Source organism: Ambystoma mexicanum, chromosome 2p (assembly GCF_040938575.1).
Source record: "Ambystoma mexicanum isolate Mex_15411 chromosome 2p, UKY_AmexF1_1, whole genome shotgun sequence".
Taxonomy (NCBI): Eukaryota; Metazoa; Chordata; class Amphibia; order Caudata; family Ambystomatidae; genus Ambystoma; species Ambystoma mexicanum.
In genome coordinates this window covers 579,659,478-579,679,485 of record NC_090923.1, presented here as the reverse complement: position 1 = coordinate 579,679,485, position 20,008 = coordinate 579,659,478, and the positions used below count along the sequence as shown (strand labels likewise).

Genomic DNA, 20,008 nt, shown 5'->3' with positions numbered 1-20,008 from the left:
GTCAAGAGTCGAGTTTCTCAAGAGTTTCCCCTGCTATGGCCCCAGCCTCTTCTCTGCCTTCAAGGTAGAATGTAGAGACCTTCTGACACCTAGAGTCCTCACTGCTCTGAGTCTCATGACTCCACCCAACTTGTACCTTCCTGTTCTTACTATTGATGTTGCCTCCTCCGTCTGCTGTTGCTTATATCAGTCCATCACCTGCGTTTCCTTATGTTAGCATTTATTCCACCAAACTCCCACTACCACCTCCTCCTAATATTTCCTCCTCCTCCAAACGCTCACCACCTGCTCCTCTTATGTTACCTTCTCTTTCTACAAACTATTACCACCAACTCCTCCTGACATTACTGCCTCGTAATCCAAATCCTCACTGCCTCCTCCTTCTTCCTCCAGACTCTAACCATGGTGCCCTCCTCCATTCACCTCCTTCAACCTCCAATTATACACTCTATTCGTAGAACACACCAAAGTCATTTGGCTGCCAGCCACAACATGCTCTAACAACCCACAGTACTGTGATCTGGCTGGACTTGCTTTTATACAAGACCCCCCACCACCCATCATCCACTGGAACATGCAGGTCTGGGCCCCATGGGTGCTCTTCCAAGCAGCAAAAGAGACAGGAAAAGGACTTTGTCATAACTCGTTGTGAGGATCCTAAGACTCACTTCTGAACTTAGCCTCAGACTGTGGAACCTTGGTTTTTCTTTAACACGGCGAGGACCACTGGGGTGCCTCCTCACCCAACCAACCCGTGGAAAGCTATCCCCCTTCCAGGGTACCCTAAAGAAGATGAGATCACTCACCTAGTGTTGCCAATTGTGGTTTAAGAAGTCCTGGAGGGCCTAAGATGGAGGCCTGGAACAGAACTCTCCCTTCTTAGAAAGCATCTGGTGAGTGAGTGAACTGAAAAGCCATTAGTACCTGGGCTAGGGGGAGTCAGCCAATCAGATGGCTAGGAACGCAGGCCTGAACCGCCGGTACAAGCCCGCGTTTCAAGCTGTCTGATGGCCAGCTCCCCCCGCTGCCGTCTTCCCCCACCCTCCATCTGATTTTATTTTATTTTTTTACCCCCCCACGCCTCCTACTTACCTTATTTCGGCAACGCTTGTTGCCGCCGCCACATCCGCTCCTTCTCTTTGCCTCAGCCAGGCCATCATGGAAAGGGAAGAGGGGCTCCGTACAGAGCCCCGCCTTCCCTTTCCATGTTGGCCATGCTGGTAAAGGATTTTCCTTCCTACAGCTGGATGCTGCGCGTGTCCCGTTGTAGGAAGGAAAATCCTTCTTTTTTAGCACCCCAGGTTACTGCTTTGGTAACCTGGGTTGCTAATGGCCTTCATTCCCCGTTCCAGCTTCGCTCAGGCCGAGAACTTGGGCTACTGGTCTGTTATCCCCAGTTACAGCCCCTAGATCTGAGGATGAACACCACATTGATGGACCAGCAGCGATCCCAATGGAGGACAGGCCCAAAGCACTTCAAACACAGGTATGTGGATCCGAAATGTGAACTAGAAGCTCCAGTCCATCCACTGCTGAAAAAGGGACTGACGAGGCAAAGCCTTCATGGGGCTGAACCCTTGCAGGCAGCATTTGCAGGTAAGGTCTGCATGCCCCAAACAAGCGAGGGTATGCTATGCTGCAAAATGTATCCTGTATCATCCCTAGTCGACAGAAAGTCACAGGATTATGGTGAAAGGAAGATGGGACATAAGAGTACACTGTTAATACCAAGCAGGGTTGTCAGTCCAAAACTGGCAGCTGTCACATATATGGCCTGATTCAGAGAGCGTTTTCCTATGGGTTTGAGCCATTATGAAACACTTTCGTGAATAAGGCCCATAGTGTTCCAGGCACAATTTTCATGGTAGTGGTCTTTAAGACATTCCTTAAAACAATCCAGGTACTGACCTTGCTACAATTGCTGGCTGTCGGTTCCAGATCTTCTACCGTTGCCAGTCCTTCCAGAAACCAGGTTTCTATTCGGCCAGAAGCGTCAACGACTGGAAATAAGGCGTTTTTTCTCTCCAGGATAAGATTCAGATTCACTGCAAATCCAGCCATATCAACTGCAAAGGTCCTGCTAGTGTCATACGTCACCTTCCAGCTTTTGAAATTCCCCAAATCATCAAACACTGCTGACTCATAAAGTAATCCTCCTACGAAAGCCACTGGCCACACCGACACCTTTTTAGTGTTTCTCATCTGAAAAGAAAAAATGGAAAACCAAAGCACCTGCGAATTTCAGTAAATCAACGCTGGCATCACAACCAATTGCATTAGAGATGACAGGCGAAAGTATTATCAATAGCACACCATTTTCAAACTATACAGATTTGAAGCAATTGCTTAAAATCCTGTAAATAAAATTGGACAGGTGAACACGTGGCTTAAAAATGCACCTTTTATCAAGATACATACACAATCATATACTTAAATGTTTGTCTGCAGTGTGCTGCCCCATTTACGGAGCGTTTCAGGTCCTTCCTTTGCCCCAGACAGAATGTAATAATCCGGCAAAGGGAAGAAGGTACTTTACCCAAGTATTGAGCACCTTTTAGTATTTTGAAACCCTATGAGGGATTAAGAAATGTTGCAGTGGCGACTGATGGGCCATGGCTCTGCAGTTTTCCGGACCTTCTGCATTTGTAAACACAAACAGCCTCATCACGAGCTGGGTGGTATCACGAATAAGATACCACTCAACTGGATTCACGCTACCGCCCACCCGCCTGGCGGTATTAACGCCAGATCACGTGTTGGGTGCTAAATGTAATTCTCCAAAGTGGACTTTTTGGTGCAATTACAGCCGACAGTATTACTGCACAGTAATTGCACCAGAAATCATAATTATTTACCCTGAGCTTTAAACTGGGGGTAAATGCGCCCAGGCTTGAGATTGGGCGGACCCTTAAATGCAGGGGTAACACCGTTACCGCCTCATTTAAGAGCTACCACCCAACTCATGATGAGGCTCTTGGTTTTCTTGTCAACTTGCAAAGTGCATTCTATAGGTCAGGGCCGGGGCCAGTGCAATACAGCGCCGACCCTAAAACAAGTGCATAACTGTACAGGGTGCCAGAGAGACCAGAGGCAAGTGGCGGTGAATTCATGGCGTTTATTGCACCCAATGATTGCTCAAAGATGCAGTCACATAAGACACAATAATATTGTATACCTACCTGCCTCAGGCTGGGTTGGGGTCAGGAGATCAACCCGACCCAATCCACATTCAAAAGCAGGAACAGGGAAGGGTGATGGGAGTCACAAGGCTTCTCCCCTCTGTGTTGTGCTGCAGCCACCTACCTAATGCTGAGCGGTTCCCCGGACAAGCGTGAACGAGAACACCATCAATTTGGTCATTTTATTGTGCAAAATACATGCAGGAGTCTTTCATTGTCATGTGGTGCTGGGATCCCGGAATGGAAATTTCAACATTTACAAAATAGCGTGCACACGTAAAGTGGAACAACAGGCAAAATCAACTTTCAAAAATGTAAATGCTGGTAGAATTATGCATTGCATGCCAGTAGAATACAATGATACCTTTAATCAGCAGTAAAGCTTTGACAGCTTTCCACGCCCCCCTATGGCATCATATCCGGTCCCTAGGGAGTCTGGGACGGGATGTGATGTCATAGTGGTGGCCTCGAAAGTTCCGCCCGGCCAAAATCCCAACTCGGAAGTGATGAGGTGTGTTTAACAGGAACTTGGTCCCTGTTGGGGTTGTCCCACCGGATGTGTCATTATAGGGGGTATTTGTCAGGTCCCCCAAAAGCCAGGAGCCTCTAGGGTGCCCCACTGGCTTTCCAGCAAATGTTCCAACATGCGGGGTGCCCTAACCCAGAAGTTGGTAAGTGTGTTTATCTGAAAGCCCCACCTTGGGATTTAATGTCCCCTCAGAAAGAGCCGGAAGTGTGGTGCAGGGTTCTTGCATGGTGGGTCAGCTGGAGATGATAATATGTGGGGCGCCCCTTTAGGGTTGGGACGTGGAGGGTGCATATACATACAGTAGGGTTTGGCTTGGAGGTACAAGCCGCTCCTGAAGCCTTGTGCAACGGTGCTTAAACAGCAACAACAAGATCTGCATGTGTGATAAGGTAATACATAAGGATGACACTCTGAGTGATGGGCATGGTAGTGTGTGTGTTTACACTAATAATAAGATAGGTTTTGGAAAAAGCAGTTCAACTATGCATGTATATTATTATTATTATTATTATTATTATTATTATTATTATTATTATTATTATTATTATTATTATTATTTTATTATTATTATTTAGTTTTATATAAATAAATAAATTCATAAACACAATAAATCCAGCTGCTATGTTTTTTTTTAATAAGGTCCCGGGTGTCTTCGATGATTCCAACCCTTAGTGTAAAATATAATTATGCATACGTGGTAAATACCCACCTTAGTGTAAAACATGATTATGCATCTGGAGTAAATGCTGGGTCTGTGACACCCTGATCTAGATCCGGATGGTAAATGTTTGCTTTTGGTTTTATGTAAATATACATTCAGGAGGTCCAGCACCATCAACACTACTATCAATTCCATAGACCGCAGGGACTGTAATAGCTAATGACACGTCCAGATCCAACAGCAAAGGCCCCGCACCAACAGCTAAACATTAATTAAAAAAGGAAGAAACCAGCTGGGGAATCATCTGGTAAATTTATTTTTTATAATAATAATAAATAACCCTTTTTTTCCACAGGCGTGGCTGTTAATAGTTCAGGGTGTTTTTTGTAAAACACCATAAATGATAGCGCATGTCATTCTAAAGGGTTGTTTGGACTATTTTCACCAGTTAGGCCCTCTAATATTATAATGGTATTTTTTTTTTTTGCTAACCCTTTATGTTTACTTTAGCATTAAAATGTAAATCGGTGCTTGGTCTTTAATACAATATTAAAACTGTTTTTTTCTTTTAATTCTAGGGGCTTGTATTGCGGCTGTAGAAGAAGTTATAGCTGAAATACCCTCAATGATCGCCCTACCGGTCCCTCCGGCATCTACAGGTCACACACAGACAGGGCTGTTGTACAATGCTAATAGGATTGATGCTGTGCTAGATGGGGCAGTAGAGGTCCTTTTAAATAAAAAAAAGGCGCTTGTCGCTTAACCGGGAGCAGGTGTTTCAAGGGTGTGCAAATGTTCTAGGAACCTCTAACCCTCATTGTATTATTGTTCCTAACAAACACATAACCCAATCTATTGAACACTGTGGTCCTGGCCATACCCCATCCGTTGTAGCAGCTGTGAATGTTATACATCCTCCAGAGACAGAGGCTGGGGGTGTCATTATACAGGATCAGGGGCTCCTGATTATGGGCTCTGAAAAATATTTAGCCGAAGTTACGGTTAGCCCATGGCCGTGGACCACCAGTTGTGGCGTGATTACACCCCCACCTGTGTACTCCCCAATGAATCCGCCCGTTGGCCGGGTTTGTAATCCACTCCTGTGGTCACCCAGCTATGGGGCGATTACTCCATCCCATGCGTACTCGCCAACAAGCCAACAAGCCCCAACGTTAGTGTTTCTGGTAGTAATCAACCAGGTTCTCCCGGATACGGGTGATCACACCACCCCATACATACTCCCCAACAAGCCCCAATGTCAGTGTTTCTGGTACTAATCAAACAGGGTCTCCCGGATACAGAGAGGACACACCACCCCATATGCACTCCCCAACAAGCCACAACGCCAGTGTTTCTGGTACTATTCAACCAGGGTCTCCCGGATACGGGGCGATCACACCATCCCATGCGTACTCCCCAACAAGCCCCAACGCCAGTTCTTCCGGGACCCCCCAGCTGTGGAGAGCACCCGCCACCCCATGTGTACTCACCTATGAGTCCCAACATCATAGTCTCTCATAGTCCCCAAACGTGGATACCTGTTTGTGGAGAGATTACAACACTCCTGTGGACCCCAACCATGACATATCTCATAGTAATACTGAAGATATAAAACGTTTAGTGGTTTACCCGATCACTAGTGGCGTTCTAGACTCTGATTCTATTATAATAATTGATGATTCACCCATAAAAGATTCACCCATAAAAATAAAGCCTCAAGACTTTGTATACGCATATGTTATCTGTGAATCAGGATCCATTCCAAAACCGATTAATCTGTCCTACAGGCGTCCCAATGGTGTAAACAAACAACGGCGTACGACTGTCATTTATTGTACCGAGTCTAATATCCAGACCTTAAATACACCAAAACCTGTGAATCTTAATGCATCGAAAGGTTTTGTAAATAGCCGTGGTTCTAAAAGGGCTAGCATTGTTAAGCAGTTATTACGGCCAACTGAGAAAGGGAAAACACTTAACAGGAATGCATAACAACTATAGACTATGATGCCAGGCCTGTCGCTTGAGACATATGCAGGGTAAAAAAGTTCTAGATGCTTTGCGTACGCGTATGTCTAAGGCTAAGCACACCCTTTACACCCGGGATTTTAAAAACAACATGAAAACACCACTTAAAAAAATATTGAAAAATAAAAAGGTGCCAAAAAATAAACAGAAAAAAAGAAGCGCCTGTTACAGGAGCCTATACCCCACAGGTCTGATTTTGCAGAGGTCCCAGAGCTTTTAGGATCAGGTGTAGCCCCCGGGGTGTGCATAGATTCCAACACCTTAAGCGGCGAGTATAAGACCCTGCTCATAGGATTGAAAGATGTAAGCAGGTTCTCAAAACATGTCAAAAAACGCCCCATAACTGTAAAAGATTTACTGGCACGTTTTTTAAAATGGTTTCAAACCAGCAGGCAGCGGAAAATGTTTCTGAAACGCTTGAGAAAAACAAAAATAATCATCATGCAGCGCTTACTTAAAGATTCAGATGCCCAGCCCCAAAATACACCCCCGTCGGTTGAAGCAGACACAGTTTTCTTGCAGAGTATGGTCACATACCAGAAGCTATGAAGTTTTCCGCTTTGTAAATTTAGAGCGGCTAAGATCAATCGGGCACGGTTTATTGATGATTACGCAGGCAGTTGAAAGGCTTGTCTCCCAGATTCTTGAAATGGTGGGTCCTAACGATTTCATCCAGATACGTCTAGACATCATCACTTTCAACAGGCATCTTTTCACAAGGCGCTCGTTTCGGCAGACCTTTGATGTTCTGCAGTTTCTCAAAAACATTGGAAAACTACTACAAAGTAAGGCGGAACTCGCCGTAACAGAACCGCTGAGACTTGTGTCAGTGGTTGTCTGGTGTAGAGAGAGCGGAGTCGACAGACCCCTGAAAAAAAACCTTTATAGTATGGTGGTGTCTTAGAAGAAACAATGGCTCTTGGACTTTAATTACAGAGACTTAAACATATGTATGGCCGCAGGCATTATCGGATTACTGGAGCCTAGAACGATTACGGATGGGTGCATCCAAACAAAAGCTATGGAGGTTCACCAAGCTCTAGGTATACCCCCGTACATTATGGTTGGCTTTAACAATGCGTTTATTTGAAGAACACTTTTGAGTACCTATTAAAATCTTGTATAATGAGGACCGGATTTGGAAATACTTTCCGGCCGGTGACAACATGAATAAAAACACTATATATATTTTACACCACGAAAAGCATTATTGTGGTATCTTAAATCTTCAGGGTTTTCTAGGGGCTTGGAATTTGTGCCCGTGTTGTTGTCAAATATACAGCAATAAGGCGGCTCACAGGTGTCACTTACACTGCAACATGTGTCAGAGAGACGGTTGCGTTGTGATCAGTGAATCAGACTTTAAATGCCCCCGGTGTAAAACATTTGCCCGGTCCAGAGAATGTCTTCAAAAACACCTTGAAAAAGCAGCTCAAGGTACTACCGTATGTCCTCTTAAAACAGACTGCAAGAATTGCGGACGTTTTACAAATGTTAAACAACTGTAGGGGTAGGATCTGCCCCCGATCTGATGAGGAAGTGATTTCTGTGGATGAGCACCAGTGTTATATGACACACCCAAAAGAAGTAACTAAGACTGAAAAATATATAATATTTGACATGGAGTGTATGCAAGAGACCGGCATACACATTCCCAACTATATCTATGCAAAACATCTAGCCTTTGAGAACTTGGGAAATCAAGGGTCCTGACTGTGTTAGCCGATTTATAATCACTATTCTGTCAAAAAAATTCAAGGGGTATAGCTTTCTGGCTCATAACAGTCAGGGCTACCGCAGTTTCTTTATAATACAGCAGCTAATTAAAGAGAGAGTTGACGTTGAACTGATAACGCAGGGTGCAAAACTGAAGCTCTTAGCAGTACCAGATCTTAAAATCCATTTTATTGACAGTTTAAATTTTTTACCAATGAAGTTAAGCAAACTGCCTAAGTCTTTTGGATTCCCGTAGTCCAAGGGGTATTTCCCACATTTCCTTAATACTTTACAGAATCAGAATTATGTGGGAGTCATCCCCACTGTTGAGTGTTATGTTGTCGAATATATGATGCCTTCCGATAAGGAGGCATTTATTAAATGGTATACAGAGGCCAGTACCCAGGTTTTGATTTTAAAAGAGAGCTAAAATTCTATCGCTGTGAAGATGTCAATATTTTGAGAACTGCCTGTAACCGTTTTTGAGACGGAATCATTGGTCTGACCCGCAGGTTATACATTATGGAGGACCTTGAAAACCCCGGGCAGAAGATAAAACATGTTACCTACGATGATCCCTTTACATTATACACCCTGGCTAGCATGTGTCTACATATATACAAGCATCTGTTTCTAAAACCTGAAACAATAGCCCTCGTACCACCAGACATGTATCACGGGAAACAAAAACATTTCTCAACACCATCCATCCAGTGGCTGATGTATATGTCTAAGCAGATTAAGACACCTATACAGCATGCCTTGTGGGGCGGCGAGAAAAAGACTGGTCCCTATTTTCTAGATGGATATGTTTCTTTAAATGGTGAACAACAAGCCTATGGGGCTCATTCCGAGGTGGGCGGTAAGGGATAGCGGCCACCGCTAACGAGAGCGGTGGCGGTAATCCCTTACCGCCATACTCCGAGTTCCCTTTGCGCCATGGAGGTTTTAACACCTGCTTTTAGCAGGTGTTAAAAACCATGGCGCTAAGGGACCTTGATGTTAATTACGCCACCGTAATTTACGGTGGCGTAATTAACGCCTTCCCCACTCCCATTATGCCCTATGGGGCAAAAATGGGAATGGGGAAGGGTAAATGGGGATTGGGGAATTACCGCCCCGCCACCCTTGGAATGGGGCGGTAATTCCGCCATCCACCAAGGCGCTGCCGGTCCGGGTACGGCGTCAACCAAGGCGTTAATAGCGCCATTGGTTAGCGCCGTACTCGGAATGAGGCCCTATGAGTTTAACAGATGTTTTTATCATGGATTCCCACAGTGCTATAAGAAAGACGACTATAACACTCTGACGGATTGTACTTATGATCATCTATACCGAAGAACGCTTTTAAAAAAGAATTTTCTTGAGACCCGGGGTCTGCGCGTTATTACACTTTGGGAGCATGAGTGGGTTTAAATGTTAAAGATTCAGACTTAAAGGCGTTTCTGAAGCATAAGAATTTACCAGAAACTCCAGAACCGTGTGATGCTCTTTTTGGAGGTAGGACTAACGCCATTAAACTCTATCACAAAACAGCCCCTGGTGAGAAGATAAACTATTTGGATTTTACCAGCCTATACCCATTTGTGAACCATTCAAAGCCCAACCCTTTAGGGCATCCGCGTATCATCTATGAACATTTTGGGGATATAACACAGTATTTTGGGCTGATCAAATGTCAAGTGTACCCCCCTAAAAATCTTTATTTCCCGGTCCTCCCTCAGAGGATTTCTGTTAAGCTCATGTTCCCTTTGTGTATGGTGTATGCCGAATCAAAACAGACTGCAAAATGTACACACACAGATGAGGAACGCTCGATCACAGGTACATGGTATACCGTCGAGTTAGAAGTTGCCTTGTAAAAAGGATATTGTTTGGGTAAGATCCATGAAATATGGCACTTTGAGAACATCACGGTAGAACTCTTTTGCGAGTACATTCGGATGTTTTTAAAAATCAAACAAGAATCTTCAGGATACCCCCGAGGGCTGTGATGACCCCGTCTCACGCCAGACCTTTATAGATGAGCATTACAAACATCAGGGTATCTGTTTAAGACCAGAATTCATAGAGAATAACCCATCCAGATTCCAACTAGCTAAGCTGTGTTTAAATTCTTTATGGGGTAAGTTTACTCAGAGAACAAATTTACCAAACACCACCATCATAACTGATCCTGAAAAGTTGACAGCATATCTTTTTGATGCTGGTTATGATATTTCAAGTCTGCAGTTTATAGATGAGGAAACGGCATGCCTCTGTTGGAAGTAAGCGGCTGAGTACCCGACGTTTTCCAACAATATAAATATATTTATTGCGTGCTTCACCACTGATCATGCACGTCTGGAACTGTATACCGTCATGGATGCTCTCCAAGACCGATAATTGTACCATGACACCGATTCAGTAATTTTTGTTAGCGCCCCCGGTCAGGAGAATCCACCACAGGAAGATTATCTGGGTAATCTAATAAGTGAATTAGCACCTGGTGACCACATAATAGAGTTTGTTTCCGTAGGGCCCAAAACATATTCCTATCGTACATCCAAAGGGGCAGTCTGTATGAAAGTTAAAGGTATCCCATTAAACGTCAGCAACAGCATGAAGATCAATTTTGACAGCTTGAAAGAGTTAGTGCAGGAGTACACTTTAAACAACACGACCAATACTATTGTGGTGCAACAACCATCCATAGTGCGTGAAAAGAGGCAGTGGGAAATTAGCACCCAGACGTTGCAGAAGACTTTGAGAGTAGTGTTTGATAAATGGGTGCTCACAAACGACTATAAAACATTACCCTACGGCTACTGAAAAGGCAACAGCGTGCAAGATGAACACCCGCCTTCAACACCCTTTTTCATGCGTGTTAGCGGGCCCTTCCAGCTGCGGTAAAAGCAATTTTATTAAGCAGCTCCTAGAAAATTCCCCACACCACGATGACCGCCCCACCGGATAATGTGATTTGGTTTTTTTCTTGCTGGCAAACCTTGTATGATGAATTGGCCTCTAAAATACCCCATCTGAGGTTTGTGGAGGGTCTACCAGATTCTCTGAATGACAACCGTTTGCTACCACCAAACCTTGTTAATATGATTATCGTATATGATCTTATGATGGAGGGTAGTCAGAGCTCCGAGATAGAGAAAGCTTTTATTCAATATTTAAACCATTGTAACCTTAGTATTTTCTACATTGTACAGAATTTATTCTACAGGGGCAAGGGCAACCGCTCGATTACGCTCAATGCCAGCTATATCGTTCTGTTTAAGAACCGCAGGGATAAACAACAACTTTCGGTTCTAGCGTGACAGATGTATTCGTGTAACAGTCAGTTTTTCATGGAGGCCTTTAAAGACGCTACCAGGAAACCTTATGGATATTTATTGGTGGATTTAAAAACAAATACCTTAGAGGACTATCGGTTGTGCACAGGTCTTTTCTATCCAGATTTACTGGTCATCTATGTTCAAAAGTCCTCTAGAAAAACCTGATGATGAGAAAAGCCATCCTCAGTAGTGCTGCCGACCGCCCATCATGACACCCCGTATACGTCAAAACTACGCTCTCCTTAAAATGCTGGTAAATGCACCGCCACAGCAGCAGCGTAAGGCCATTCTATGCTCAGCTTCTGACGATTTAGTATCGGCTATAGCTGAGATTGCCTTCGACACCATCAAGGGGAATGTTCCGCTATCCAGCCGTCAGCTAGGAGTCTTAAGAAGGAAGAAGCTTGTCCTCAAAAATCTAGGTAACAAGCGGGCATCCCTAAAAGTTAAAATAAAACTTTTAAAACAGTCCGGAGGTTTCATAGGAGCTCTACTAGGTCTTGCATTGCCTCTGATCACAAGGCTTCTCGGGGGCAGCTAAAGGAGCACAGTCCGCCCATAACGACTGTTCGCAACCTACTAAAAATCCTAGACAAGGTTGCCTATGTACAAATACAGAAGCACCTGGAAGAACACCACCTCTTAGGATCCAGGCAATCAGGGTACCGCCCTCAACACGGGACTGAACCTGCACTCATCGACCTGAAAGCTCAGATTGATACACTCAGGGACAAAGGGCAAGTTGCCTTGCTCCTCCTGCTTGACTTATCTGCAGCTTTCGACTTGGTCGACTATTTTGTCCTTTGCTCACACCCTCACACAGCAGCACACTTCTCTCCTTAGGCACTTCTCTCCACAAAGCTGATGGGTCGCTCAACAGGTATATTCCTAGGAATGTTATCACATGAATACACACCCCGGACTGTTTTAACAGCCTGTTTGTCTTTACTCAAGAAACGCATGATCTGGAAGGTATCCCTTACATATCGTATAGCACTTGCCTCTGATTATTGAGTTCTATGACTGAGTCAAATATGGCCATAATAATAAGATTCATTGTGTTTGGTAAATTTGCAGCAAACCGAACCTCGATGCGTAAATTACCATTCCTAATGAAATTATAATGACCTGATGATGTATTATCGGGTCTCAAATCAAAAGCCAGCAGAGTGTATCCTCCGTCGTAGTCGTCACGAGGTATCACAAATCCTTTATCACGCATGTGCTTCCCGCTGATAGAGACTAGTCCCAGATACTCCCTAACCGTATTTTTGTTTGGAAAACTGGGGCTGTAGGCTTTAGCTGGTATTACAACCCCATCCTTAAAAAGAGTAGCATAGTTAATGCAGTAATGTTTATAATTAAAAGGATTGCTTGCGTAGTCCCCTGAAAAAGCGGTGTTATCCACAAAACCAATAACAATTATTTTAGGTAGCTGTCCCAGGAATAAGTTATCTTGACTGGCAACCCGACTGCCCGCTGGTACACTGAAGATTTTCAAATATGTCCTCTCCACCAAGGTATTTTAAGTTAGATACTTGTAGAGCGTCAGCATGAGCAAGTCTGACCGGGGGTGACACATTGACACTTTTGATGAATAAGCTCGCCGAAACTATTACCAGTTTGTAGGGCTCTGCATCATCACTGTTAAGACAGAAGGCGTCTTTATTTCGAGAGAGTTTAATTTTCAAATCAACACCGTTCACCATGAGTTTCTCCTGGAAAAACAGATCCGTGTGTAGCCGTCCTAGTGAATCAAAGTTTCTACTATTGGTTGCTCTCTTTATAAAGCCCTTGTTGTTTCCATCAAGAGCACAATCCTCCATATGCCCCGCTGTGTCCTTATAAAAAAGACCAGCCATCAGCTGTGTGTCCAAAGCGTCATTGCTGTAGTTCAGAATGCTTTCGATGTACGCTCTGTAGGCATACATATTGTCACTCTGTGTAATCAGGCGATCACCTAGAGTAATGTCCACGTGATTGAAAAGGGTGGCCACCGGGTAGGCAATCGTTGCCACCTTCACAGCCGCTCCGATAGCTGACCCATCCTCTTTTGTTATTCTACAGGTTAGGTAGAGTAATGTGTCATTCAGATCCAGGTCCGTTTCTGTTGAGCCCAATATATAAAACTCAATGGGTGCTAAAGGAGAAAGTGCAGCTAGAGTGCAATTTCCATGAACAAAACTGTTTTCGATGCTTGTCTGTGTCGGGGGTACAACAAAAAGGTCTAGTTCCGATTTCACACACTCCCCCGAGGCACAGTGGATAAAGGCCATCTTTTAGAAAATATTGATGTTGGGTCTGTTTTTATTTTGCTTGTCCATCTGTTCTTTGTTGCGCCTTTCCTCTTCTGAGTGGCATTAGTTGTTGATCTTCGTTTTTTATGTGGCTTCGGGGGCCCCCACCTATGCGAAGAACGTCTTTCTTTTTGCAGGACTATTACCCATATAAACCAGAGCACAGCCCTCTTGTGTCGGCTGATAGAAACGATTTGTGATGGATGTTGTTGCAGTCAACACGACATCCTTGGAAATGTTTGTAGCAGCTGTTTCCATATGGGGCTTGGCTAATTCAAAACCTTTGCTCAGGAAGGGCATGACTCTCCAAAATAGACTTCTGAAAATACTTCCTAACCCTTCACCATACATCACAGGCGCTCCTTGAAAGTAGGGTTGATTTCCATAACCGGCCTGTCTGCGGTAACAATCCCTATAAACGTGCGGCTCCCCATAATTCTTCAGGATAACCATGTTCTAGCTGTCTTTCTCTCGTCTGGGACAAACATGTAGTTTCACTAGAACCTTCTCATGTTTAAATGAGACCAACGCACCCTGATCATCCCTTATCTGTATGTTGATGGTGTCAAAATGACACTTAGAAACTGGAATATAATCCGGTTTTATGTATTGTATATTAACAATACTGTTATTTTCACCCTTCACCTGGGTGGTTCTCATCAGGGGTGCGTATGAATCACCGACCCTTTGGTACTCGACTATATTGGTGTAAATCATAAGGCTGTAAAATCTGCCATTTATATCAGCGCATGTTATGTCCAAAGACTTATTACTTTTCTCATGTTGCACAGTTCCCAGCAGTCTCGTGAGTTTCCAACTACCGATAAACTCGGTGGTAAGATCAGTCGATCTTAGAAATACTTTCCGGCAGGAGTTAATTACAAACAGATGTATATCTGCATAGCGCTCGAGACTTGCTATCGATTTGTTGATAGTATCTAGCAGCGCTTGTATTGTGGGTTAGAAGCTGTGAGAAAAACCCACATGTATCAATTCTGCAGGTTCTCCACGTCTGATGGAATACAGTCATCTTTTTTGTCCAGGGTGTCCCACGTATGGGGATATTGAACCTCCATCAAACCCGCTTCCCATCGCCCTTTTAAATCAACGGGTTGCGCCAACTTAACCGAATAGATCGATATTGCATTGTTGGGGAATGTATCTGCAGAGGCATTGCTGGGTAAGGTGATATAAAAGCCTGTGTTTTCCATCTTCTTCTCAGGCAGCGCCTCTGCTTTTTAGATCCTCTAGAGATGCCACTTTGACCCTACTGTTGAATTTCTCCGGCCAGCCCACCCATTTTACCAGATGTTGTTTCTTAGACCCTTTGCCTTTACTATCAATAATTTTCTCAAACCTATAAAGACGCTGGGATTGTCGTTCACCTTTTGTAACTCCTCGGTATGGAAACTTCCACTTACAGCTTCACCAGCATAATCAGACAGTTGGTATATGTACACCCCCTCATTCGCTGATACATTTTCCACTATAAAAATTTAATCCGTACATGATTGTTGGTATCCTTTTGTAAAGACCTCTTTTAACCTGGATACTCGGACATGGTCCCCTACGTGAAAGACTGCTTTCTTGATCTTCTCCAATAACTGGTTGGCATACAGGCTTCTCCAGGCATCTAATGAGTTTTTAGCCGTTACAGACTGGGGTGTCATTTTAATAGACCAGTGGTAACTGTTGTTATACACATCTCAAAACGCCTGTAATATATCCACATAGCATTGCATATTATAGGCTGTGAAATATTTCCATAGTTTAGATTTCAGGGTTCTATTAAAACGTTCAACAACCCCTGCTTTAACCTCTGTATGGGTTATGAAATTATGCACGCCGTGTTTTTTTAGAAAGTTTTGAAGGTCTGTTCAGAAATTCCTTACCAGCATCAGTTTGTAAATTTACAGGTACTCGACCCTTACTGAAGATATGCTTAAAGGCAGCAGCCCCTCTTGCCCCAGTCTTATCCCTCAAGACCTCTGCAAATGCATATTTTGATAAAACATTGATCACCGTCAGGATGTAACGGGCCCCGTCGTTCTGCTTTTGAAGGGTAGAAACATCAGCTAGGTCAGCTTGCCACTGCTCGTCTTTGGATGCGATAATGGTCATTCTTCTTTTAAAACGTTTTCTAGCATTTTTATGAAGGGTGTATGTCTCCTGACCAGATAACCATTCCTTAACAGCGGCCCGTGTAGCAGGGTGTTTTTCACACTGTAATTTTCGATAAATAGCATCAACACTCCCAAAACTCCCTTGAATGCAGGCTGTTATCCATTGAAGCAATGCATATAAATAAACAGAATCATGGCAGGTGTAAGACGTTTTATTTTTAATGTATTTATTTATTTATTTTTTATACTGGTTATTATACATGTATGGGGAGACGAACAGTTACCACCGTTGATATTTTATGGGCCGCATACCAAAGCAGACTACACACATCCACATGGTTGTCCCGCCTGTAACTCTGTAGACAGCATATACTTGTAGCGTTTAGCAGTTAAGATATTTCAGAGGCTTGTAAAATACAACCTTTACAACAGAGGAATATTGCATACATTTCACCCACATAGTGAATCAAAATCCCTATAGGGTCCAGGTATAAAGATCCCACAGTGTAGCAGAGTACGGAATCGTATTGATCATACACCGAAATCTTGATGATGATACAAATTTTGGTTATACACATTGAACTTTCACAAATTACTGAATATCCAAATGGCGGCGTCACAAAACCCCACAAAATGTATGGGCTGTTTACATATATTCTCGCTTTCAGCATAGCATATAAAAGGTTTACAACACACATGACCCGGGCTTCAGGTCGCGCTCCACACACCCTTCTTGTCCTCGAAAAATGCTAAACTAGAAACAACGGTACACGTATCAGGGTCAAGTTTATTGTATTTTTATCTTTCAAAAAGCTTTCGGCGTACCGGACACCCCGGATGACTCTTCCTAACACTGTACATACTAGAAAAGTTTTGTTCCATTAAATAAGCTACCTGGTTTCTAAAAACCATGGGCCCGGCCATCTGTAAAGTTTTCATTTTTCTCTGAGGATTGCGACACGTATATATTTCCAGTATTGTTTTTGTTAGTAGACCACCCCCGTACTAGCATGTACACACATACCAATAGTTTTATAAACACATTTAAGCATGAGTAAAATGTTATATGACTTCAACATCTGACATATACGACGTATTGCTCCAATTTCATAATTTGATAGTAAACAAGCATGGCCATCCTGCTGAGGGTCTTCCAATTTATGCCCTTCACACCATTGGTAATAGTCACGCTTTAAACATGTTCTCACAACACACGCTGCAAAAGCTTCAACCATTACAGACTCCAAAAGAGTCATAGTTTCGTCTTCTTCTTCATCAGAACTTTCAAAACATTTTAACATGCCACATTCCTTACACATAGCACCATCCGGATAAGCTGAACTTTCCATCCTTTTTGAACAGCACACGCAATAAAAATTTACGGAGTTGAATGCGTCGGTCAAAACCACTGAACCGTCAATCTTATCGGGCGTTTTCTACAATTCAAAAAAGAAAGAAGTTTAACCCTCGAGCATATGTTATCACAGATTTTTCACACCCACAACACGCACACACACACACACACACACACACACAGACCAACATGATTTACTACTTACCGTAGTACACATTAGAGAACTTGCATTCCCCTCGGCGACGCTAGCAATGTCCATAAAGAACTTGTCTTCATCAGCCGCTGGTTCTTTCGCCGGTGTCATGGCGTCCTCTGTAAACAGACTCTCTAAAACATTTTGATCCTCATATGGGTCCTCCTTAAGAGCCTTAACAGATTCATCCATATCCACATAGTCGCATCGGTATAAGGGTCATTTATACCATTAGTGGGATTGATAGTATAACAATTCTTTGGGCGGGGCTGAACAGGGATCACCACCTGGCTTTCACACAGCTCATCCAGAGCCGTTGCATCATCAGGTTCCCCGTCGACGACCCTTGTCGCGGCCGGCGGACTTTCAGGGCTGTAATATTTTTGAAGATTGTTCAAGGCCTCGGCATCGGTATTATTCTTAGAATAGTAGCTGTAGCTCGTCATAATTCCAGGTATCGAGGGTGCTAATCTTTCAAGATTTTCCAGGGCTTCAGGAGCGGCTTGTACCTCCAAGCCAAATCCTGCTGTATATATATGCACCCTCCACGTCCCAACCCTAAAGGGGCCGCCCCGCACACATCATCAAACTTCAGGCTCTTTCTGATGGGACATCCGGGGCATCATGGGAAACACACATTCACATTAAATCCCAAGGTGGGGCTTTCAGATAAACACACTTACCAACTTCCGGGTTAGGGCACCCCACATGTTGGAACATCTGCTGGAAAACCAGTGGGGCACCCTAGAGGCTCCCAGCTTTTGGGGGACCAGACAAATAACCCCTATAACAACACATCCGGTTGGACAACCCCAACAGGGACCAAGTTCCTGTTAAACACACCTACATCATTCCGAGTTGGGATTTTGCCCAGGCAGAAAATCCGGGGCCACCACTATGACGTCACATCCCGTTCCAGACCCCATAGGGACCGGATATGACGCCATAGGGGGGCGTGGAAAGCTGTCAACGCTTTACTGCTGTTTAAAGGTATCATTCTATTCTACTCATGCCTATGAAATCTGCCAGCAATTAGCCGGTGCTAAATGGCGGCGGATTCCACAGAACTTCATTAGCTTAATGCCAGCATGTTGTAAATGTATGTGTATGCAAGAAAGTTTCAGTGACTCTGTGAGCCAATGAGTGAGTGAGCGACTGGGTTTCTGCATGTGTTTGCGTTTTGATGTGTGCATGTGTGCATGTGTGCATGTGTGAGAGAGAGTGTGTGTGTGTGTGTCAGTGTGTGTATGTGTGTGTTTGGAGGGTGATGATTGGCCTGCAAAGGCATGTCGAAGAGGAAGAATATTATAATTGTTTCTCTTGTCAGTCCAGATCAATTTGTAAGGAATCAAAATTGCATGCAGGAGACCACCAATGTTAGCACTTACGTGTTGTTGAGTCCCCTGCATGCCATTTTAAATGTTCAAAAGGCAGAGGGTGCGCAGCAAGAGTAAAAGTCAGGAGAACCACGTTTACTCTCCCATGAACCTCTCATTCGTGTGAACAAGGGGTTCCTTTGCAATTGCTGGGTTTTGAGCAGGTGCAAAACAGAGGCATATTCCATAGGAATCCATTTTATTTTTGCCTGCATAAAAATCTCATGCAGACGTAAAATGTAATGCACTGATGAGACGGAGTAGAGCAGCACAGCAGGGATCTTTGCTCGGTTCCGTGCCATCTCCCACTTCATCACTGCTGCAAAATGGGTCAGAGCATTGCATACAGGCATGAAAACATTAGAGCCCACGTTTACGCCTCTATTAATTGAACTGCCCCTGGTCAAATGAGGCCCTATGTCTTTCGGGTGATTATTTGGAATTTAGTTTCACCCCTTTAATGTCTATGCATGTTTTCTTCCGTAGGAACGCAAATGTGATGTTTAATATGTAAATGAGATCATGTTCAGTAGGTTTGCGGAGCAGTTTATAACACCTCAGCTCAAACAAGTAGTTCACTCTTTGGTGGTCATAGTAGCAATAGTTGGCTGGTGTTGATATTGCTGATAAATTGTTTTGAGGCTGGGATGCCAGAGCCGTTATGTGGGATGGAATTTCGGACAATCAACTTTGTAGGAAACATTGCAAAGTTGCAGACATGTGAGCAGAAGGATGGGTGGCTCCTAGTTACCGTCGGGCCTGTAATCATCTAGACCTGTGGTGCACAACATACGGCCTGTGGGCCATATTATGCTTTATGGTCCCCTGGGGGTAGGACTTTCAGAATGACGTGCAACCCAATTCAAGCAACGGAAAACAAAACGGCCACACTTCATTACAAAAGTCTTTCTAGCCGAGAGCATTGAGGGCAATTGCCCCCATTGACTGCTTTTTCTGTGGTTCAGAATCAGGTGATAAATATGGCAGCAACAAGCTGACTGCACAACAGCAACAAAAGGATTGAGGAAAGACTGATAGAGACCGCTCTCCTCAGAGCAGGATGGAGTGTCTTCCCAGAGATGATGAAGGACTTCTATTGTATCTATGGTTTTGGTCACGTTTTTGTGAGGAGGTCATAGACCACACAAGGCAGAGTTCTGTTAGGTGGGTCAGGTTGCTGCTGGATAGGTCAGGGGTAAGTGTAGTCTAACAGGCAAAGTGTCACT

The 20,008-nt window shown here is 43.9% G+C and overlaps 1 protein-coding gene across 3 annotated transcripts in view; it reads right to left on the bottom strand.

Moving 5' to 3' along the window:
• LOC138566577 (galactosylgalactosylxylosylprotein 3-beta-glucuronosyltransferase 1-like) overlaps positions 1-20,008 on the bottom strand; it is a 327,890-nt gene that overhangs the window by 32,560 nt on the left and 275,322 nt on the right. For 2 of the 3 annotated variants that reach the window (XM_069644076.1, XM_069644078.1), the window contains exon 4: positions 1,909-2,232. In XM_069644076.1, the coding sequence (XP_069500177.1) occupies positions 1,909-2,232 (324 nt within the window). The remainder of the gene's footprint in view (positions 1-1,908; positions 2,233-20,008) is intronic. The other variant, XM_069644077.1, reaches the window with a different exon arrangement.